This window comes from Hypoxylon fragiforme (assembly GCF_022984875.1).
Source record: "Hypoxylon fragiforme strain CBS 206.31 chromosome Unknown GGS25scaffold_4, whole genome shotgun sequence".
NCBI classification, from domain to species: domain Eukaryota; kingdom Fungi; phylum Ascomycota; class Sordariomycetes; order Xylariales; family Hypoxylaceae; genus Hypoxylon; species Hypoxylon fragiforme.
In genome coordinates this window covers 1,345,517-1,368,495 of record NW_026054759.1, presented here as the reverse complement: position 1 = coordinate 1,368,495, position 22,979 = coordinate 1,345,517, and the positions used below count along the sequence as shown (strand labels likewise).

Here is a 22,979-nt window from a genome sequence, read left to right as displayed (position 1 = left end):
GCAGCCCACAGAACTATCCAGGCCATCTTTGGGTCCAGCACCAGTCCAGCACCAGTCCAGCACCAGTTCAGCATCAATTCAAGCATCTAGGAGTGGCAAACTATCCAAGATTTACCATCTAAAGGATTCACTGGCCCCCACCAACTTTTACCGACTTGCCACTATCGGATTTTGAATATCGATGCACAATTCTCGATACTTTCTCGTACCTTAGGGACTGTTACATATCGCTAAATCCTATCTATCACCCTATCACCGTACCTGAAGAAACATTGCCCTCTTCCGCTGGGCTGTCTCTCCTAGGGACTGGAGTCTACCTACCTAGGGGTATCTACGGGGTAGTCTTCTAAGTTCTTATCCACTCTATTTCTTGGTTACTTTGTAAAAGGACAATCTATAGGTAATAAAGGGCCCCCTTCTGGGTTTAATAGAAACCATATATGGAAAGGTTACCTATGTGTATTAGGATCAAGTGGTGAAAGAAGGGCATTGTAGGGCCTAGCCAAAGTTGCGATCAACTACCACCGACTTTTAGGTCCCTGAGATTGCTCTCACAGCACCATGGAAGAGACGAGCCCAGACCCGGCAACTGAGAAAAGGCCTATTGCGGACCATGCTGATAATGAGTCGCCTTTTGACGAAATACAACCTAGAGATTACCCAGAGATCCCACTCCAGTCATCGTACGAGCCGGATAGCGACGAGAAGGGCCCGGTTCACGTACCCATGCCTGTCGGGAATGTCCCCATAGGCAAATCCAACTCGCCCCCGCCCACCTCCGAAAAATTACCTATGCCCATAAACACCAATATTACAAATGACCGAACCTCGAACATTCCTTCGCCCCGTAGCATGACGTCGGATCACCAGTTTAAATATGGCACGAGCGCTAGTAGTGCTACAGATCCCCCTGATAGGGTTTTCCCTATCCGATCCGTCATTAGTGTTGACCAGTCGCAACCGACATCTGCCACGCTGTTACGGAGTTCGGGTGAACAAACATACCTAAGTCGTCAAGAAGTGACCTGGGATGGCCGTCGTCGGCCAAGCGATCCTTATATGCCACCCGAGAAGGCTGGCAGGCTCCAACGGATCGAGACCGGGCTAAGCCCTTCTTCCTCGTCTCGAGGATCGCCTAGAGGGAAGGATGGGCCAAGAAGGAAAGACACAATTTCGACTTCCATAGGAAGTCTACCACCAAATATCGAACGTATCGCTTCTGCTGAGCCATTGCCGATTTTCAATTATGCATCTTCAGAGGGCTCCGATAAAACAAGAGGAAGCGCGTCTCTTCGTGCGAGTGAAAGTCAAGCTGGAAGGTCCGGGCGTATGTCTCCTACCGAATTCAACGAATCGTTAACGACAGTCCGTTTTCGTCATGTCGTTACCGATGAAGGTCATGCCGTTATTACTGGCCGGGACGATATATCACAACGATGTGAGGACGAGCCCATCCACACCCCTGGCGCTGTTCAGGCCTTTGGTCTTCTTGTTGCTTTACGGGAAGAGGCTGATGGCCGGCTTTCTGTTCGATGCGTAAGTGAAAATTCGAACAGAATAATCGGCTTCTCCCCCAAAGAATTGTTTCGACTCGAAAGCTTCACCGAAATCTTTACCGAAGAGCAGGCCGATAATCTTCTAGATCATATCGATTTCATACGGGATGAAGAAGCAGACCCTGCTACCAATGGCCCTGACGTGTTCAGTATATCTATACGTCCACCTCAAAAGAAATCTGTCAAGCTATGGTGTGCGATGCACATCAACGATAGTCATCCCGACTTGATAATACTAGAATTTGAGCTTGAGGATGACCAGGAGCATCCCCTTCGACCGACTGGCGAGCTTAATGGTGACGAGCCCGAAGATACACTTTGTCAGGACCCAACTATGCAGGAACTGACCGAAAGTACTGAAATCAGCAGTAGACCCCTTAGGATTCTTCGGAGCGCTCGCAAAAAACGTGGCGAGGCTGGTGCCATGCAAGTTTTTGATATAATGTCACAAGTTCAAGAGCAATTAGCATCTGCGCCGGATTTACCCACATTCCTCAAAGTCCTCGTAGGCATCGTCAAAGAATTGACTGGATTTCACCGAGTCATGATGTATCAGTTTGATTCAGCCTTCAACGGAAAAGTCGTGACAGAGTTGGTTGATCCATCTCAGACTCGCGATCTCTACTATGGCTTGCATTTCCCGGCTTCTGATATCCCCAAACAAGCACGCGACTTGTACAAACTCAACAAAGTTCGACTACTCTACGATAGAGATCTGGAATCTGCAAGACTGGTTTGCCGCTCTCCGGAAGATCTTGAACGACCACTTGACCTTAGTCATGCGTATTTACGGGCCATGTCCCCAATCCATCTAAAATACCTTGCCAATATGGCTGTTCGGTCCTCCATGTCCATATCGATTAATGCTTTCAATGAGTTATGGGGGCTCATTGCGTGTCATAGCTATGGTTCCAAGGGAATGAGAGTCTCATTCCCTATTCGGAAGTTATGCCGGCTTATTGGAGACTCAGCTTCACAAAATATAGAACGGTACTCGTTTATATCACGCCTACAATCGAGGAAACTTATCAACACGATGCCAACTGATAAGAACCCTTCAGGATATATCACAGCATCCTCCGACGACCTCATCAACTTGTTTGACGCTGATTTTGGAATTCTGTCTATCCGAGGAGAGACTAAGATATTGGGGAAAATTGAACAGTCTCAGGAAGCGTTAGCCATGTTGGAGTATTTGCGCTTGAGGAAGTTCACTTCTGTTCTGACTTCGCAAGACATCCGTGAGGACTTTCCCGACCTTTGCTACCCACCCGGATTCTCCGTTATCGCTGGGCTGCTGTATGTTCCACTCAGCCTAGGTGGTAGCGACTTCATTGTCTTCTTCCGAAAAGGTCAAACTAGAGAAGTAAAATGGGCAGGCAATCCATATGAGAAGGTCGTGAAAGAGGGCACTGCAGCTTTTCTGGAACCACGATCCAGCTTCAAGGAATGGCATGAAATTGTTATTGGTAAATGTAGGGATTGGTCCGAAGAACAGGCAGAAACTGCGGCAGTGTTGTGTTTAGTATACGGTACGTTCATATCTCATCTGCTACATATTTGTTCTAGGTGAAAAAAGCGCTCATGTCAATCTAGGTAAATTCATCGAGGTCTGGAGACAAAAGGAGGCAGCTTTACAAAACAGTCGACTGACTCGACTTTTATTGGCAAATTCTGCACACGAAGTCCGTACGCCATTAAACGCAATCATCAACTATCTAGAAATTGCTCTAGAAGGCTCCCTCGACCAGGAAACCCGAGAAAATCTTGCAAAATCCCACTCAGCGTCCAAATCACTAATTTATGTGATAAACGATCTTCTTGATCTCACCAATATGGAAGAGGGCCAGGAGTTGATCAAAGACGAAATCATGGATTTACTGACTTGCATTCAAGAGGCAACGGAACCCTTTAAGGTAGATGCTAATCGAAAAGGTCTGTCATATACAGTCGTCGAACATCATGGACTTCCTCAGTATGTACACGGTGACTATCGTCGAGTACGGCAAATAATTGCAAATATGACGGCAAACGCTATGCAGCATACAACTCAGGGGTTTGTGCGGGTAGAGGCCTATGTCAGTGAAGTTCTGGAGACCCGTGTTAGAGTTGAAATTGTTGTACAGGATACGGGTCGTGGTATGAGCAATGAAAAGTTGGACAGCCTTTTCCAAGACCTGGAGCAAGTAAGTGCGGATGCAGATGACTCGGTGCCAATTGATGAGGTTGAGAATCCAGGTGAAGGCCGGACGCTAGGACTGGGTCTAGCTGTGGTTGCAAGAAGTGTTCGAAATATGAACGGACAGCTACGTTTAAAATCCGAAGAGGGCAAGGGATCAAGATTCGTCATCCAGCTCCCTTTCGAATTACCAACAGATGAAGCCCTTGAGAAATTTGGATCTAAGAAACCTTTCGGGAAAACCGGAAAGGCTCTGAGTATTGCCTCCGTCACCAAAACGTTACCATCGGCAGATGCGGACGAGGTTACTCTTGTCGATCTTCCGTCAATTCGCGTAAACACCGAAAGACAAAGTCTAGACGAAGTAAAAAGCATCAGCAGCGCGAGAAGTGGTGCTAGTAATAGTGGCCAGAGCAGCAAGAGTGATGCAGATCGCCTGATTGACGCAATTCAAACACCTTTTGCATTGGGGGAACCCGACGAGCAAACTGCGAGCATACAACGCCTGAGCTCAAGGGAACGGCAAGATAATTTCCATCCTGCCACTCCTTCTTTGTCATGTCCAAACAGAGCTCAGCCAGCCGCGGACGGTTCTATTCTGAACCAACAATCCACCGAAGACCTAAATGCATTTCCAATGAATAATACTGACGGTCGATATGCTGTGACCGATACAAAGACAGCCATCAAACCTGTCAAGGTACCTGATGAGTATTTTGATCAACCAACAGCATCCTCAGCCAACCAAACATCGAAGGTTCTATTCGAAATCCCCAGAAGTCCCAAGCCAGATAACAGTCCTGCTTCCAAACTCAAGTCTGCGTCTATTGCTCACTCAAGCAAACTGCAGGTACTCGTGGCAGAAGATGATCCAATCAACATGATGCTCCTTCAAAAACGGTTAGAAAAGGGTGGGCATGGCGTTTACCACGCAGTCAACGGCGATGATTGCGCCACAGTATTTAGAGACAGGCCTGCTGATTTTGATGTTATCCTTATGGATATGCAGGTGAGTTGTGATATCATATCAGTGAAGGGATCCTAGGGTTGACTTTGTGTTATGTTAGATGCCCATTGTCGATGGTCTTACTAGTACCAAGATGATCAGAGCGTACGAAAACTCGGGCAAATGCCCAGGACTCTCTGCTATAGCTAACATTAATAAGAGAATCCCGATATTCGCTGTGTCGGCATCTCTTATGGAGCGAGATTATGCGACTTATGTCGAGGCCGGATTCGATGGCTGGATTCTTAAGCCGATTGATTTCAAACGGCTCAACGTTTTACTTGATGGGATCAGTAATGACGAAGTTCGAGTTGAGTGTCTTTACGTGCCCGGAAAATGGGAACAAGGGGGGTGGTTCTCTCGATAACCAGGAGACAAGAGAGGCACAAAAGCCGCTTTCATCGTGACTACTCTTCAATCCCTAGTCCTTCTTCAAATAGTAAGCTCGGATGGAAAGTTCAGACACGTCAGGATGTTATTACGATGCCCACGGAATATGGGTGGAATATTTGGATCTTAATTTGCGCCATATACGCGATCATACGCCACACAGAATTTTGGAGGCCCAATCATTTGATTTGGCTTGCTGCAGGGGCAGATCTCGGTTTTGGCTCTTTGGAAATAGAAGCATGGAGTTGGATGGCTAGTACATTATAGCGGAAGAAGGAGGATAGCTATTTAGAAGTGCGAGCGGGTTTGCATCTTGTTCTTAAGGTATTTATTATATAAGGGAATACGGGTCGTATACGAGAACTCGGGGCATTTCTGGCGTTATGAAATTAGGTAAAGAGAGTGAGAGAGTGAAAGGTGTATGCATACCTAGGCGAGCGTGCTCAAGGGGGTTCAGGGGTTAGTTGAAGTGAGTTAGAAACAAAGCTTACAGTACACCCGAGAATACATACCTAATTTGATCAAGTATTATTAGTCAATGAGAAAGAAGTCTGCAACCCTAAAGCTTCCGAGGTTTGTATAAACATGTCACGAAGAAAGTACAGCGCGGAGTAGAGAAGTAGATGAAGCAAAGCCAAAGCTCATGGGATACAATTCATACGACATTCCCAGACCAATCTGTCTGCTCTGTCTGCTCTGTCTTGTCCCGTCTCCCTGCCCGTTGCTATATACCTAGTAAACCTAACCTACCTACCTAATGTAGGTTATCCATTGCACATTTGCCCGAATACCTCATCTGCCTGCCAGCCTACCCAACGTACGTGCGTACGTACGTTCGTACCCAAATCGTTCGTCGTCGATCATAAATGTTCTTCGTTACATACGTACATGCACGCGTTTGCTTGTTTGTTTCTTCCTTCCCTTCCTCTCCCTTGCCCCCCCCCTTCTCTCTCTCCACTGTAACTTTCGAACCGAACCGAACCCTCCCCGCCGTTCGAAGCTAGCTCCCGATTTCATACATATATGTACCATCGTCAACGTCAATAATTTCCCACGCACATACATACATACAGTAGACAGGTACCTAGGCAACCCCACCCCTTCCGTTACCTCGCTCGCTCGCCATACAGATAATAAATATACCGCCCTGATTTCTCGTTCGTGCCCGTAATGAAGAAAGAAATAGCCCCCCTTTTTTGTGTGTGTAAACGACAAAAAACAAAACAAAACAAAACATGGATGTGTTCCCCCGCCTCCGGTTTTCGCGCCTGTGATTGTTCCCGAGATGATGATGCCCCGTTTCGTTTCTCTTATTTCTTTCTAGGTATATGTACAGAGGTGGATGGATGGATGGATGTGGAGAGATTCGTGAAAGATGATGCCGTGAAACACCAACAGACAAATATATGTATGAAACAACAACAAACAAATATATGTATGAGAAAGTGTCAAATCTAGAGGCGAGATGTGGGGGTAATAGGGCAAAGCCTTGGAGACAGGCATCGAGGCGACTGGGAAGTCTGCAGTATCTCTCTGCTCTCCCCTGAGTAGGGGAGGAGGGGGCGTGAGACTTCTACTGCGCATCGTGTAACCTAGGTGGTTATACCCCGAGCAGCAGCAACTAGTAGACTAGCGACCAACCATCGCCGCCCCCGCCCCGAAAGTGTAGCATAGGGGTTCCGATAGGAGATAGATAAGAGGTTGGGGGGGGGTAGTGATTATTATATATGAATGAAAGCATCTTCGACCTCGCTCCGATTGATAAAGATTTCGTCCCTCCCTTGCAAAGGAGGGGGGAGGGGAGGGAGATCCATCTTTAGGATCATTGATCGTCCACTATGTCGCTCGACTCTGTACTGTCCTCTGTGACGGTGCCTTGCGTCCGGGCTAGGTGGACTAGTCGGTAGATGCCGAAGGCGATGAGGGCGAGCACGATGAAGAGCACGATGATGATGATGGCGATGACGTCGTTTTCCTTGACCATGGTTGCGGCTGGCTTGCTCTGTCGTATCCTCTCGAGGGATGCGAACGAGTGATGGGAGGAATGTTTTGTTGGTTGGGTTAATAGAAGAAGAGAGACCCTTGGGGTTTCAGTTGAGTTCCAGTCGAGTAAGATCAAGAATGGAATTTAGAAGGTAGTTAGTGTAAGAATCGGCCGGAAAAAGATGCTCTTCTTTTCGGCTTTGTCGTTTATTTATTTAATATGAATAAACAGCCCAATGCCAAAGAGTAGGTGGTTATAGTGGGAGTAAGTAAGTAGGTAAATATGATGATAATCTCGTACGTAGTCTTGATTATAGAAGGTAGGATAAATTGAGTATGTATTATGCTTCGAATTGGAGAATTGAAGTAATACTGAATACTGAATAATACTGTGTACCTATTTGTGAGTACCAAAAAGAACAAAATAGGTAGAATAAATTATTTAGGTGGGAAAGAAGTGCGACTGGAATTCAAATGTCCAGCAAGTAAAGTACAAATACTGGTGGTTGCCCCGCCATCCGGTTTAAAGTAAATAGCGAGGCTGGGCGCAAAATGCGCAAGGCGGGAAGAATATGTGTGAAAGCACATGAAGCAAGCAAGCTCCTAGGGAGACTTTTTCAGGGCCTAAGGCTGTTTTTTTTTTTTTTTTACTAGGAGCGGTGGGGGTATGTATGCACTGTTACTGGCTGGCCTGTGACTGGCTGGCACGACAGCTACGCGGGCAAAACGGGAAAAACGGAAAAAACGGGCAGAACGCGTTGGCAGGTGGTTGGCAGGAGGAGCTCCTTGCAAGGATTATAGCGATTTTTAAAAGGGTCTAAGCTTCTAAGCTTCCAACCCTTAGCGCTAGTTTTATTCCCCCCAACCTCCTAACCTAATGAATGACATTGAATGTACATATGTAAATTCCGAGTCTCCACCGGAACATTGCATTGGAAGACCAAACCTGGCCCGTGCACAATTTGTTCCCATCTCCCATCTCCCATTTCTGCATCTATTCGGCACCTCAGTGCCATTGCCAGGTGATGTACATATGTACTACTAGTAGTACCTAATACTAGTACACAGTACATATGTCGTGTACGTATGTAAATGTAGTATTCGTACCTATGGAGGCCATAATGTACAATTACGACGACTGCGTATTCGAAAAAGCCTTGGCTGTGATCCTGTCAATTTACACAACTAATACTGCCAAGCCGAGAGGAGCGTAGGTTGATAATGACATACTGACACTCGTGGCTCACTGGACACAATTACATTTTCGTGAAAATTGAAGGCTGATGAAAATAGTGAAATTTCCATGAGGCTCGTGGACTTTGGACTTTGGCTGAAGAGCATCTGACTTCAGAATATCAGCTTGGTACCTTCGAGAAAGGTGTAAATATTGAGCACAGGGGCCCCTTGCCTTCGTCCCGTCATTGACCATTTGCTGAAACGGACCGGAACTCCTCCATGAAAATGAAATGAAATCCATATACTTGTTCGTAGACCTGAGCTGAGACATTGCTTGGGAACGTAGGTATACAAGGTGCCGTGCCTAGTTATTCATATCATCCATCCAATTGTAGGAGACCTGTATCATGAGTGCTTCACTAGCAACATCACCGCTATCTATCTGCCTAGGTAGGTAGATACTAGGTTGGTAGATAGTCGAGGTCCTCGAGAGCGAGTTTAGGGTAAGTTATTGCTATTGTCAGTTGAGGACATAACGATCTTAACATGCCGCTCGTAGAACTGAAGCATCTGTAATTTCATGTTAGCTGGTGTTTGGGTTAGGGTTGTCTGGGCTCTGAGAACCAACCTTCTGCGGACACCGCTGGTAAATGACCTTAGTCTCGTGCTGGGTCTTATTACCATTCTTCCACGTGAGGTAGACGATCAATTTGCCACTGGCTTCATCGTGACAAGCATCGATGGATTCAACTTCATCTTCCCAGGAACCTACCGGTGGTTTCCAGGATTTTGTACCAGCCGGGGGCGTCGCTGAAGCGGGATGGTCCTCGTTTCGTGGTCGCTTCTTACCATTTGATGGTGTTCCCGTGGGAGGCCTGCCGCGCTTCTTCGTCTTCATTGCTCCCTTGGTATCCGCGATGATTTTTTCTTTCCCACCTACGCTGGCAAGGTATTCCTCTAAAATGTCCACCGCATTTTCCCTTTTTGAGATCCCATTAGACGTGAAATTCGAAACGTGGCAAGTAAGAATGGTATTTGAACGTACTTGAGATTATCATAAGACTCCCAAGTTTGATCTGACTTCTTGTCATAGCCTTCCCATTTGACCTTGAAAAGGATCAAATCCTATGCGATGCGTTGGTAAGCTATTAAGAGCAGTTCCTGGTCTGTCACTTAAGTCACTTACATTAGGTTCGACGGTGTGGGCGAGAATCTTCTCGACGATATACCTTGGTTCGCATTAGCGATACGTGCTTTGATTTTTGTCTTATTCATTGGCGAGTGATACGCACTCATCCTCCTCCAAGTCCATTGGATCTTCTTCCTCATCTTCTTCTTCTATGTCATTGTCCTCCTCGTGGTCGTTATCGCCGTTCTTGGAGCCACTTCTTACCGCTTTGGCCATATCATCGCCGTCTTTGAGGCTACTCATTGGCTTCCTTTCGCGCGTCGATCGCAAGGGGACGGATAGCTCGCCGATATCAGACTCTTCGTCGTCGCTAATAGCTATAGGAAAAAGGATTAGCTTCAGTCTTTGCATATAATTATTGAGTTTCTTGTCGATAGCACTGGACGTGTTCGAGCTGGGCAAGACACGGGAGAACCTGGACTTCGTCGCGCGCGCGCAACACATCTGCAGTTTCGCGAACATGTTTATGGATGACATACCAGGTGGCATTTTTGTTTGAAAAGGAGGGTATGTCTAATTCATTTACGCCGGATATAGAAGATGGTATAGAAGAGGCCAGACTGTAAGACAAATAGGTATGTTTGATGGTAGAGTTTGCGAACGAGTGTTTGCGACAAGACGAATTTGAGAAATAATCAATAATCTCAGGTTTGACGTTTGGGAGGCACTTGACCTTGCTAAGGGTGCTAATACATACATGCCTACCTGGTACCTGCCTAATAGGCGTTTACGTTCTCAATAGGTCCCCCCCCAGCTAGTACTACTAGTAGTACCTTTTACGGAGTTCGTGTTGCATCTACACTACCTAGTACACTACCTAGTACACTACCTAGTTAGTACCTACCCTACCTAACGGTCCTAAACTAGTAGGCAGGTATTGAAATGTGGCCCGAGCTTTTAGTCTGGTGACACCGCTGACAGCTGAGACCAGCCGACACATACTCCTACCTATCATTGATGTACAATGTAGAACTTGAAGGCACTGATGTTATTAGGCATGTATTTGTACATACTAGTGCAGGTAAAGTTGGTAAAGTTCCACATACAATTGAAGGAGAAAGACAATTTATATGGATACCGGAACAGCTACGGGCAAGTAGCTGTTAGGTAAGATGACGTCCTACGACAACAACTGGAGCTCTTCATGTCAACTGGTTGTTCGCTAGAAAGCCACTAGAATCAACAATACTCATGTACATACCTAACTTAGTACTATGTAATGAGAGGAAAATCAATATTAATCCAATGATTAACGATCCCACTAAGCTTTGGCGAACTTGCATAAACTGTATAGAAAATCGAGCAATAAAAGTATAGCTCCTCCAGCGGAATGATTATGGTACCTTACGCGGTCCTAGAAGATTGAAAGCCACAACTTGAATTGATCTGTCTCTGGTCCCACTAACTCCCGGTCGATTCTTGCTCCACACGTAAAGATCCCGGTCATAAATTCCCAACTCCGTGTTTCGTACCTCAGGGAGCTGGATAAGTACTTTATCGTACTTACCGCATCTTATAGAGGGTAGAAGACGGTGAGGATACATAACCGGTACATAATCTGCAGGCCAAGCTGACCTAAATCTTTTTTAAAGTTTGCTAAAAGTGTCCTGGGCCGGTTAGCGCTAACGGTATACGGTACAAGTACTCTTAATAGTAAGTTATTTTAGCCCCTGATCCCCTGAACGGAAAATCCCCCCCAGAAGAAGCGACCCAAACATAACTTGACATTTCTCGAAGGTCCAACAAATCCATTCATATTCATCCATATCCATCACAACCTTGAAGCTCACCAGGGACAATCAGAAAGGGAAGGGGAAAAAAAAGAGGAAGAAGAATAATTACTTCTTTTTTTCTTCCTTCATCTACACATATTATACAAGTGATTTATCTACCTAGTACAAATACTTCCTGACCATCCGAACCCTTTATCTCTCGCATCGAGCATCGAGCATCCATCTTGCACTTTACTGGACAACTCTCCGAGATAAATGATAACGGCATTGGAGATTATTCCGCTGACTCTCAAGGATCCCTCTCAGGAGCCTCCTCCCTGGATGAGATCCGAATGGGGGAAGCTCCTTCGGGGCACTTACTGATGATATATACCTATACAATATCTCCTGAGCCTTTTTTTTTTCTACTACCTCCTGACCCTGACCCTGAATTTGACATTTGAATTTGATCTTGACTCCTTTTCAATTCGCTATCGAACCTCCCTACACGTATTCTCGTAAAACACCAACCTCACCAGCGTCACCAGTGTTCCGAATTGTCCTTCTATACCTCATCCTAGGTCCGATAATTAGCTCGAGCTCCTTACCTAGTAGTCATGTCCGAGGGAACTAATCCCGCCGCCGCCTCCGAGTCTCCTGGCGCTTCCAAGTCCAGTGCGCCGAAAGATAGGAGTTGCCCCTACTGCGGCCAGGCCTTTACATCATCTTCGTTAGGGAGGCATTTGGATTTGTATATCAAAGAGAAGAACCCCAAGGCTCCAGATGGTATTCATGATGTCGATGCTATCAGAAAAATGCGAGGGAGTATCACTCGTAGGCAACCCAGGGGCTCTCTTGCCCGGAGAGATACCTCAACTCCTGGCACACCTACTGCATCCTCTAGGAGGAGTCCCGCGCCAGATACCGGCGTGAAAGCGTCTGGCATACCGAAAGAAGGTCAATTCGTTGTCGACCATAAATTGCCGAAGTACCCTTTCCAGCCTACGTGGGAGGCCACTGGCGTCATCAACGACATTCCCCCCAAAAATGGGGAATTGAGAGGCACCCCGGACGATGGTACCGGCCAGCGACCTTCTGTGCAGCGTGCACCGAGCCGAACGATTCAAAGATCACAACTAGATGCGAGACAGAAGGTAGCCGATGCCATGGATACAGCGAGAGCTGCTGAACTAGCTTTGCGGGAATTACTCAGTTCGTGGAGGGCTGCTAAGCAACAGATAGATATGGATTCCGTCCCCTTCGATTTTGACCCCCTTTCCCTAGACTTCCCTGCTCTCACTCTCCAATGCCTCCAAGCTCCTCCTACCTTGTTTTCCTCTACACCTCACCCGACCTCAACTTCATGGTCCATACAACCTCCGGCTCAGAAGCAGTATGAGGCGCTCAAAACCTATTTCCAAGAGGAGTTTAAGAAGTGGAGGGTGGCATGTGCCATGGCAACCACAGCATCACACGAAGACATGATATACCCACCATCGATCACGCACTTTCCCCGCGATCCACGTGAGGGTATAAAGAGGGCAGAAGAAGCTTCAACTGCGCTTGAAGCACAAGTCAATGAGCATCTACAATCAACTTACCATGTCTGGGAGCAGCTTCCTGCCCCGAGAAAAACAGAGTTGTGGGGTGTTGAGCTGGCAAGAAGCGTAGGGAGAAGGCAGAGAGAGGTGGAAAAGTTGAAGGAATCTCAACATGGTGTCAAGCAAGAGAATGCCAACCTTAGGATGCAGATCGATCAACTCAATCGGTTGCAACAACCAAGAGAATTTAGGATGGTTCCACCAGCAACCTTCCCCATTGAGCAATCATTGATCTCGTATTTGCTAGATCTAGGTCATAAAGGTTACCAGTCCATTGGCCTTCACGCCGAAGATCGCCACGTTGACCTCGATACCATGGTCTCCCGCGCCATTGATCGATGGAAAACGGTCATAGTGTCGTCAAGGGGCCCTGGTATGGCCGGGCAGAGGTCCCTCGAACAGTCCATGCCAGCCGCTGCTAATGTAACTCCCGTTTCCGTGTCGGCTCCTCCGTCTCAAATGACAGGCCACCCGCAACGACCTGTCCCGGCGGCAGCAAATGCTCAGGCACATGATCCCCAACCTCTGGTACCAACATCCACGGCGGCCGCGGCCGCGGCAATAATGACATCGGCGCCTGGCACTACTGCCTCCAACCCTCTCGTTGATGAAGAAGAAGAAAATAGCGACCAGGATGCTGATGCCGAAATGGAGGACGACGATAATTTTACACCGATCACACCTATCATCGCAAAGCCACCGACGACTCAACCACACCAGCAGCTAGATGTACCGCGGATGAGGAATCGTGACCAAAGACTTCCAAATTCTACCGAACCGCGATTTGCCGTCAATGGCTCAGGGCCCAATAATAGGGGCATCGATGTACGACAGATGCAGAACATGAATGCTACCAACCCCATGACAGCACGCATTCATAATCAACACGGAAATGCAATAATGAATAATGGTGATTACGGGACAATTGTTCAAGGCGTTAACGGCGGCGAACCAATGTATATGGACTGATAGAAAGAGCTCACGGTTGGTCTCCGGCGTTTAAAAGAAAAAGAGAAGCAAATCTGGCGGCAGTCGTTCGAGAAAAAAAAAATTATATCTAACCATGGCGTGTGTGTGAGATGATCTTATACTGCACTTCAATGTGTTAATAGATATTATTTTTCTAAGCCCATCATTTTCATCTCGTGGGTAAATAGCGTTATAAACAAGTTAAAATTGAAATTGAGAAATATGAAATGAAATATCTGTTGATCAATATAGAGGTGTTTTACATAGGATAAAATCAGGGCCATCTTGTAATGAAGCTCTTCTGCTCGCTTCTCCTATACTATCTACCTACCTAACCTAAGTACTTATGCTACCCTGATAAAATACTCCTCCTGCAGACGACACTCCATGCCTACTATCAATGCACATTCCGATACTCACGCCCACAATCCCCCAGCCTCTCAAACACCCCCTTCATCCTCCCCCCCTCGGCCCCAAGCGCAATCTCATTCAGCCTCCCCATCTCCTCACCACTAAGCCGGAACCCAAACGTCCTCACGTTGTCGTCCGCGTGGTCTTCGGAGACGCCTAGCCGAGCCCCCACGATCACGGCGCCCACGGCGGGTTGCTGCAGGACCCAGCGCGCGGCGACGGAGGAGACGCTGACGCTGTGGGCGGCGGCGAGGGACGAGAGGTGTGTGAGGAGGGCTTGGAAGGTGTGCCAGGGGGCCCAGTGGTGGATTGTGTCGAGGTACTGAGGGAGGGGGGGTTAGGGGGGTTTGGTTGGTTGGTTGGTTGGTGGGAGGAGGGGGTAGAGGGAGGGGGGTGGTATAGGTAATAAGTTTGGGGAGGGAAAGGGGGAGGGTAGAAGAGTGCACTTGCCTTTCGCTGCGAAGGAGTCAGCCGGTTGGACTCCGAATAGGGCTCCGGCGCTGGTTTGTCGAGCCAGCGTTCGGAGAGGAAGCCGCCGCACTACGGCGAATAAATAAATTAACAACACAACACAACACAAGACTCCGAGAGTTGAGAAGCCGAAGGAGGAGGAGGAGAGGCAGGTATGTATGTATGTATGTGTCTCACAAGCGTCCCGTACGTGAGCAGCTTCAGCCCGTACTTCTCGCACGTCTCCGTCATCCTCCTCAGCGGCCGCGCGTCGACGAGCGAGAACTGCACCTGGTTCGACACGAGGCCGACCTCGCCGAAGCGCGCGATCAGGTGCTCGCACGCCTCCGCCAGGTGCGCGGAGTCGAAGTTGCACAGCCCGATGGCGGACACGGTCGTCGGGCAGGTCTTGGTTAGCAGGACTAGCTCGGCGAGCACGTCGAGGTACTCTTTTTGGGTGTACTGCGCTGGTTTGTCAGTCCTCGAGGATGATATTGGTTGGGGTGCGGGTTGGAGGGAGGGTGGTGTTTTTTTTTTTTGTTTTGCATACTATGGTAAAGGAAGGGTGCGTACATCATACCAGTGGAACTGGAGCAGCTCAACCCGCCCCTTTAACCGCCGCGACCGCTCGCACACGGCGTCTGAGACCCAGGCGGCCGTCACGGGCTTCGGGATCGGCGAGAATACGCACTGCCGGTGTTCCCCTGAGTAAAGATAATGGCGGAAAGGTTGGTTGATGGTCTGCTTACCCACTTGGTCGCGGCAAACACGGTAGTCTGGCTGTGCTTCGAGAACTTGTTCCGGAACACACCGTATACGAGCTCCGCGTCTCCCTGAAGTCTCTTGTTCAATATTTTGTTTGGGAGCTTGGAAAGGAACAACTGTTCTGTTCCCGTGTAGTTTAGGTATTACCTACATAATGGTCCGCCATGTCCGCCGCGGTTAACCCGCATTTAGCTGCGTGCGTGAGTGCCCGCTCTTGGTCTGTGGTGGTCGCCGACCCCCACGACGCCGACGAGAGCTGCCACAGCCCGTTGAAGAGTCTGGGCACTTCGAAGGGTCCGAGGCGGAATGTTTCTACCGCCGCTTGTCTTATCTCGCCCGGCAAGGAGGCCAATTCCTCGCTCTCAGGCTCCGGCGGCGTGGGGGGCAAGGAAGTGCTTCTTTGCTGCGGAAAGAGGAATCGTATGGCATCCTGGAGCTGCTGCCTGCCGCGTGCGAAAGGAAATCTCAGGCGAGGTTGCGCGGCCGAGCAGTACTCCGCGCAGTTCTTGAGGCTGGCGAGGAAGTTGTTCAGGGTTATCAGGAGCTCTGCGGTTGGAGGGGGGTCCGTTTCTTTCAGGGCTTGGATTGCTTGGACGATGTCCCCGTCAAAGCTGGTGAGCAGCTTTGCTACTTCGCTAGTTTCTGACCACTGATGAAGATGGATGTGGGATTTGTTCATTAGTTGAGTGCTTGTTGCTTGCCCTGGGCAATATAATATAAACCATTCCCGTTCATGGGACTAGAAGAGTTTATGGACGTATGGATTCCATAATAATCATCAAGAAAATACTTACACTGACTCTCCTTGAATATATGGCGTTTACGAATTGCTCGAGGCTATACAACGTTGTTAGACCTTGTAGCCTTTACGGCGCGACAACATGGCTCTCTCACTGACTGCGGGATTGATTCCTCCGACATTTTGCACGAAAACATGCACCTGATCTGCGCCACGTATGCCGAACACTCTGAGGTCACGCCGTCATTCCCGGTAAACAACGTGCTAAAGACCCTGAGTGTAGGTGGGTTCTCCCGAAACCTGGCCCGGACATGCTCGACGAAGGGTTTCTGTGTGATGGCGCCCTGTGAGATAAGGAGCCGAAGGGCAGATCTGAGGATTGGCGGCGGTACTATGTATACTCTTGGTTAGGGCAAGTGATGGTTATAGGTAGGTAAACATGTAGGGTCTGCGTTGACGGACAGTTCGCTATCAGATAGTCGTCCATCATGTTCCTGATAAGTCGTAAGTATACGGTGGAAATATCTATGATGACCTCGGTCTGCTCGATTACTTACACGTGACCAGCCATGACTAACAAATTTCTTATACGCCTCCTTAACTTGACAAGATTAAATGATGTATCAGGGCCATAGGCTTATAGCTAGAGTAGGACGAAGCGCAGAATCGAATGAAGAATTGGTGATATTATATACCTAATATGTACCTAGAAATCGGAGATAAAGGAAGTCAATGCTATAGATGATGAGGTAAGATATGTGAGGCGCAATACTGCAAGCATGTAGCGATTGGCTATAAGATACACATCGACAGACATGATATGTGACATGATATGCGGAGATTGATTAATAGGGCTCTATCTGGTCTGTAGCATGAGCTCGACTTGACACCATCACCCCACCATATTCCTCTATGTATGCATACTAACTACCTAAGGTAGGTAGGTAGATGAGTATGTGTAAGCCTCCAAAGCTACCTCGGTTGATACTAGGATATATCCCTGGAGGTAATCATGGCACCTTTGATATCAACGCCATATGGACCACTTGGCTGCTATTTTCCAAGCTTTTTTTTTTTCACGTCGGCGTCTTGCAGTTATGTGGTTTTATGTATATTAGCCTCGGATTCCAAGTATAAGTGTAAGGGGTGAGATAAGTAGTGAGAGAGGCGCCGAATTGATCATGACTTTTCTCAAGGCACATCCATGATCTTTGTGCCACAAGAGGGGGGAAAAGATAAGATTCTTGAAAAGTCAGTCGTCAGTGAATTTATGACTGATCATTTACTGTTATGTAGCAGACTGAAGGCACTCTGTTGAAACGGCGAGCTATGAATGAGGCGTTTGGTATAAGGATATCAGTGATAGGCACTTCTTTAGAGAGCGTGATACCGAATATTGAATTTGTTGCAACATAACTGCAACTAAGAAGGAGGAAGAAGGAAGAAAGCTTGGTTTATTCCTGACTACGGTGGCGGAGCGCCAATATATGGCCATATGGGCCACATGGCTCTAGTGGAGCCTATAGTGCCTGAGGCACCTGCAACAGAATTTCATGTAGCGCCGTAGATTAAGATATAGATTTCATCAATCAAGAGATGGTATCAGATCGTGGTAGAGAAATGAATACTGAAAGTGAGAAAATATATTACCTAAGTACCTCAGTAAGTAGAAATACTTATATATGAATCAGCTTTTACACCTACCTGGTATGATACTCTTGAGAATGAAACTTTGGGCTTTCGAAGACGATAAACTCATATCATGCACACAATATACAGTTTTGGTAAAAATATATTAGTCGGGTAGTAAAAGGGGAGTACTACTAGTAGTATTCGAGCTCTCTTCTTAGCCCAGGTCGGCTATCCGGTGAGGCTCTTATACAACCTTGTTAAACATCTGAAGACCTAAGAACTTATTAGGAATCCAACTCGTACAACATCTAAGACTTTGAAAGCAATCCTCACATGCTGTACCCCTTCAAATGGGAAGTTCCCCAGTGCCAAGGAGGCATAACCTCGACCTGTTCTAGCCCGAAGAACGCCAAGGTCTCAAGGTTGCTTTCTGCTACCCTTATCGGAGGAGAGCCGTCCGAATCTGTCAGGAGGTAAGAACGGTGGTTATATGAAGCGGGTGAACTGGAACTAAAAATGCCTTCCCGGCCTAGTATAGGCCGGATTGCTTTCCTCAACTGGTTAAACTCCCACCGGAAGAGACCGCAATACGAAGCGCGCGTATATAAGCCATAATGCCAATGTATCACTTCAATGCGCATCCATCATGAGATCGACAGGGGAAAATACCACATAGGCTAGGTAGGTAGGTAGGTATTGTTATGTATATATATGTTCTACCAATGCTTAAAGGTCGATCGCTTTTGAGCTGAACGGCACACCAGAGCTTGAGCTACCCGTCATCAGCGCCATTCACATCCCCGTCCCTAGGTAACCACCGCCCACCATGCGCTTCTCCATCATCGCCTCAGTGCTGACCTACGTCACCGCCACCTCGGCCGCACTGTCATGGTCGCTGCAGAAGGCCTCCAGCCCAACAGCGGACCAGTCCGACGCGTACACGAAGATCGAGGCGGCGATGAAGCTCGCCGTCGCGCGGTACGCGCGGTTCACGGACGCGAGCAAGACGATCCGCGTGTACTACGCGCCGGGGGTGCCGACGGCCGAGGCCAGCTACAACGGGGACCTGCGCTTCGGGTCCGACCGCGCGTACATGACCGAGCGCACCGCCATGCACGAGATCTCCCACACGCTCGGCGTCGGCCAGACCGCCGCCTTCGACCAGAAGTGCGCGTCCGGGGACTGGCCGACGGCGCTGCCGCTGTTGAGGTCGTGGGATGGCGCGAGTGCGAAGATTAGCTGTGGGGGGAGCCACTTTTGGCCGTACGGCCTGAATTACGAGACCGAGTGGAGCGAGACGAATGCGGATCGCCATGTCCAGTTGGTCGATGCTATGCTGGCGGATGGGATGTAAACTTCGGGTCTAGGGGTCAGATTTATGGCTTGGTTGGATAAAAGGATACAGTGGCCTTGGTGTGTTTTATCCTGCTCGCATAATTCTATGAATTAATTTGCGAAGAGTTACAGTGGACGGTGAGATATCATGCCTGGATTCTCTTTGGATTTAACGGTTAAATATCGCCCTTACGACAGCTCATAGCTCCTCTACGCTGGTTCTTGCTATAATACCCGTTTCAACCGTGACTGCGGTTCTACACTCCAACGGCAAGTTTTCTTGACCCCTGAAAACCAAGTCTCATGCGAGACTTTCGGGCATGAAATGTGGTATAAGCCCATTAAATAAATGTGAATCCTCCATTGTATATCTATATGCTGCTTATTTATGTCAACCAACCTCATACCCTTTCATCCTGATACGCGACCAGGTGCGGATGGCAAGTCTTGGCTGTCGGTAGTGCCCTCCCATCCTCGGTATAGTTCCACCGGCTAAATACACCGTCCGATCCCTCGGGGCATCTTTACCAAGCCAAGCCGAAGACGGAGAGAACCTTCCTCAACATCGTCCCTTGTATGTGTATTCTCATTCATTTTCACTGGCAAGAAACTAATCCAGACGTAGTCAAAATTTCCCTCTCTCTCTCGAGCTTGTTTTGTGGTAATTTCTATGTTTATATTCATACCATGCCGCTGGTTCGCAATCCCATCCTGCCCGGCTTTAACGCCGATCCGTCTATAGTGCGGGTCGGCAGCGACTACTACATCGCCACCTCGACGTTCGAATGGTATCCCGGCGTGCAGATCCACCACTCGACGGACCTGGCAAACTGGGAGCTGGTCACCCGCCCCCTGAACCGCAAGGCGCAGTTGGATATGCGGGGCGATCCTGACAGTTGCGGTGTGTGGGCCCCGTGTCTCTCGCACGACGGGGAAAGGTTCTGGCTGGTGTATACGGACGTGAAGCGTAAAGATGGCTCGTTTAAGGATACGCCTAATTACATCGTCAGTGCTCCGACGATCGAGGGGCCTTGGTCCGATCCGGTCTATGTCAACTCTTCGGGCTTTGACCCTTCGCTGTTCCATGACGAGGATGGCAAGAAGTGGTTTGTGAATATGTTGCAGGACCACCGGAGTCGACCGCGTTCCTTTGCAGGAATCGTGCTGCAGGAGTTTGACCCCTCGGCGGGTAAGCTGGTTGGGCCAAGGAAAAACATCTTTCAGGGGACGGAATTGGACCTCGTTGAGGGGCCGCATCTCTATAAGAGGAATGGGTGGTATTATCTTTTGACGGCGGAGGGCGGTACTGCTTACCATCACGGTTGCACATTAGCTCGAGCTCGGGATATCTGGGGCCCGTACGAGGTGCATCCGGAGAAGCACATCCTCACCTCCAAAGACGCACCCTTCGCTGCCTTGCAGAGGGCCGGGCATGGCGATATCGTAGAGACGCCAGAGGGGAAGCCGTACTTGGTCCACTTAACCGGCCGTCCCACAACCCAAGAACGCCGCTGTGTTCTAGGCCGCGAGACAGCGATCCAAGAAGCCTTCTGGAAGGACGACTGGCTCTACGTGAAAAACGGCCCCGTCCCTTCGCTTCAAGTAGAAGTGCCCGGAGTGCGTGACGACAGCCGGTACTGGGCGGAGCAGCGGTACACGTTTGAGAACGGGCTGCACAAGGACTTCCAATGGCTGCGGACGCCGGAAACGGAGCGCATATTCGCCACCAGAAAAGACGGGAAACTAACCCTGTTCGGGCGGGAGGCGATCGGCTCGTGGTTCGAGCAGGCGCTGGTCGCGCGGCGGCAGACGCACTTCTCGTACGACGCCGAGACCGTGGTCGACTTCTCGCCGACAGACGAGCGCCAGTTCGCGGGGCTCGCGGCGTACTACTGCCGCTACAACTTCTTCTACCTGACGGTGACGGCGCACGCGGACGGCCAGCGCGAGCTGCTGCTCCTGACGTCCGAGAAGTCCTGGCCGGATGGCAACCTTAACAAGCCGCTTGCGGAGCCCGTGCAGATTCCTAACGAGGGGAAGGTGAGGCTGGCGCTGAGTATTCGCGGCCGCGAGTTGCGGTTCTTCTATGCGCTGGAGGGAGAGGGGAAGGGGAAGGAGTTGAAAAGGATTGGGCCGGTGTACGATGCCTCTATCCTGTCTGATGAATGTGGTGGTCACCAGGCGCATGGGAGCTTCACAGGCGCGTTTGTGGGGATGGCGTGCTCGGATGTCAATGGGACTGCGTTGCCTGCTACTTTTGATTACTTCATCTACCGCCCGGCTCAGCATCATACGGATCGGTATGATGTGTGATTTAGATCTGTGTTGCTAGGTACCTACCTAAGGTAAGTATAGAGAGGCCTGTACCAGTTCGCTGCTACTGAGGGATACTGCATACCCAAATAGATGGCGATATAGTCACTAAGTCCTATCTATAAATATCAGGGTATATATATATATATATATATATATCTTTGAGGAAATGGATAATTCAGGGGCTGGTTTGATATGACGTTTTGCTATGTACACTGGCCTACCTACCGATCCAGAACGATATCGGTGATTATTGTCTGAGTTCCCGGTCGATAATCTCGCCAACGCACGCAAAAGAAAGTTCATCAATCGTCTCCTGCCATAGTAGCTGTGCGATCTGCTGGCCCTCGGGTGTGTATATGAACGGTGGCATACTGAGAAGTTGACTGTGAGCATATATCTGACAATCTAGGTAGTACCCCGTGCAAAAGACTTACTCGTACAGCTGCCCGCATTCCAGACGTCGGCCATGAGACTCCTCCCCATGGTTGACAGCCGCGTCAGTGATCGCACGAGCGCCGACAGCAGGGGACCTGCCCAGGATGCTACACATCAGGTGGAGGATAAAGCCTGTAAGGGTACCATCCGCGTCTTTATTCAGCCCCGTTCCGTAGCATAGCCCGGGATTAGGCGCGTTGATGATGGCTACAGACGGCGGCACGCGCTTCACTAGCTCTGTCAAGAAGAGTTGGCCGAGGAGCTTGGAGGTAGGATAGCGATCTTGGTCGTCGAAGTACTCGGGCTTGTCGAAGGCTGGCAATAGGGGCCTTGCTTCTTTCTCCCTAAAGATGGCCCAGTCGACAGTGTCAGAGGTTACGATAACTAAGCGACTGGGGTTCTGTGACTGGTTCCCCTTCTTTTTTTTAAGTACTGGGAGCAGCAATATGGTCAGAAGGTAAGTAGATAAACAATTCACTTGAATGACTTCATCGTGGCCGGTGTTCGGGTTGTGTTGCAGTGAAAATTTGACAACGCTGGCGTTGAGGACGACGATGTCTATTCGTTCGAGGGTCTTCGTTCGTTCGACAAACTTCAGAATAGAATCGTATACCGAGAGGTCGAGTTCCCAGACCTCGATGACGACCCCTTCTGTATTCTGGCCTACCAACTCCTTTTTAGCTGCCTCCCCTTTAGCCTTGTCGCGCACGGCTAGGATCAGCTTGCTTAACCCTAGACTCAGGAGCTGACGACTGCACTCAAATCCGAGTCCAGTATTGGAGCCTGTAACGATGGCGGTTTTGCCGTGAAGGTTGACATCATTTCGTGATATGGCCGGAGGCTCTTCGAAGAGTTGTCGCTTTATGAAGCGACCCCTTACTTTTAATGACTCGGGAAAAATACTGGAGAGAGCCATGTTGAACCTGTAACTAGATATTGTGTAATACTAAGGTGGAAATAAAAATAAGATATTAAATTTGAAGAATTAATGTAGGTATGTAGATATGAACTTTCACTTTGAATCATTATATAGCATGAGGTATACAGTGTTGCGCCGCATGGATCGTGACGGACTTAGGAATTTAGGGGATTCGTCCCGGTCCCCACGGGTTTAGTTCACGACAAGCCTGTTATC

General features: G+C 48.8%; 8 protein-coding genes across 8 annotated transcripts; 5 read left to right on the top strand and 3 right to left on the bottom strand.

The window, feature by feature from the left end:
* Nucleotides 1-368: 368 nt before the first annotated feature.
* On the top strand, nt 369-5,659 carry GGS25DRAFT_228695 (hsp90-like protein). The gene is made up of 3 exons (XM_049257006.1): nt 369-3,088; nt 3,153-4,744; nt 4,803-5,659. Exons 1-3 carry the CDS (start codon nt 562-564, stop codon nt 5,106-5,108), a joined length of 4,425 nt encoding a protein of 1,474 aa, XP_049117666.1. The 5' UTR covers nt 369-561; the 3' UTR covers nt 5,109-5,659.
* A 2,593-nt stretch (nt 5,660-8,252) lies between these two features.
* GGS25DRAFT_485820 (heterochromatin protein one) lies at nt 8,253-10,220 on the bottom strand. The gene is made up of 7 exons (XM_049260573.1): nt 9,959-10,220; nt 9,583-9,796; nt 9,477-9,519; nt 9,336-9,415; nt 8,919-9,270; nt 8,345-8,860; nt 8,253-8,275 (listed from the first exon to the last, which is right to left on the bottom strand). Exons 1-6 carry the CDS (start codon nt 9,966-9,968, stop codon nt 8,789-8,791), a joined length of 771 nt encoding a protein of 256 aa, XP_049117665.1. The 5' UTR covers nt 9,969-10,220; the 3' UTR covers nt 8,253-8,275; nt 8,345-8,788.
* Nucleotides 10,221-11,175: 955 nt separating this feature from the next.
* GGS25DRAFT_485819 (uncharacterized protein) lies at nt 11,176-14,044 on the top strand. Its single transcript, XM_049260572.1, has one exon. The coding sequence runs from the start codon at nt 11,809-11,811 to the stop codon at nt 13,759-13,761; it is 1,953 nt and encodes a 650-aa protein (XP_049117664.1). The 5' UTR covers nt 11,176-11,808; the 3' UTR covers nt 13,762-14,044.
* Nucleotides 14,045-16,973, bottom strand: GGS25DRAFT_485802 (aldo/keto reductase). Its single transcript, XM_049260571.1, has 10 exons — nt 16,684-16,973; nt 16,589-16,620; nt 16,286-16,517; nt 16,182-16,224; nt 15,539-16,036; nt 15,372-15,455; nt 15,196-15,312; nt 14,821-15,084; nt 14,623-14,712; nt 14,045-14,494 (listed from the first exon to the last, which is right to left on the bottom strand). Exons 1-10 carry the CDS (start codon nt 16,695-16,697, stop codon nt 14,159-14,161), a joined length of 1,710 nt encoding a protein of 569 aa, XP_049117663.1. The 5' UTR covers nt 16,698-16,973; the 3' UTR covers nt 14,045-14,158.
* Nucleotides 16,974-16,979: 6 nt separating this feature from the next.
* On the top strand, nt 16,980-17,543 carry GGS25DRAFT_485786 (uncharacterized protein). Its single transcript, XM_049260570.1, has one exon. The coding sequence runs from the start codon at nt 17,075-17,077 to the stop codon at nt 17,261-17,263; it is 189 nt and encodes a 62-aa protein (XP_049117662.1). The 5' UTR covers nt 16,980-17,074; the 3' UTR covers nt 17,264-17,543.
* Nucleotides 17,544-18,541: 998 nt separating this feature from the next.
* GGS25DRAFT_530768 (uncharacterized protein) lies at nt 18,542-19,112 on the top strand (the record flags this gene model as incomplete). Its single annotated transcript, XM_049265423.1, has 1 exon — nt 18,542-19,112. The coding sequence occupies exon 1, from the start codon at nt 18,585-18,587 to the stop codon at nt 19,110-19,112; it is 528 nt and encodes a 175-aa protein (XP_049117661.1). The 5' UTR covers nt 18,542-18,584.
* A 519-nt stretch (nt 19,113-19,631) lies between these two features.
* GGS25DRAFT_485784 (glycoside hydrolase family 43 protein) lies at nt 19,632-21,557 on the top strand. The gene is made up of 2 exons (XM_049260569.1): nt 19,632-19,667; nt 19,719-21,557. The coding sequence occupies exon 2, from the start codon at nt 19,781-19,783 to the stop codon at nt 21,404-21,406; it is 1,626 nt and encodes a 541-aa protein (XP_049117660.1). The 5' UTR covers nt 19,632-19,667; nt 19,719-19,780; the 3' UTR covers nt 21,407-21,557.
* A 99-nt stretch (nt 21,558-21,656) lies between these two features.
* Nucleotides 21,657-22,809, bottom strand: GGS25DRAFT_530764 (uncharacterized protein; the record flags this gene model as incomplete). Its single annotated transcript, XM_049265422.1, has 2 exons — nt 21,844-22,809; nt 21,657-21,780 (listed from the first exon to the last, which is right to left on the bottom strand). Exons 1-2 carry the CDS (start codon nt 22,758-22,760, stop codon nt 21,657-21,659), a joined length of 1,041 nt encoding a protein of 346 aa, XP_049117659.1. The 5' UTR covers nt 22,761-22,809.
* Nucleotides 22,810-22,979: the final 170 nt, after the last annotated feature.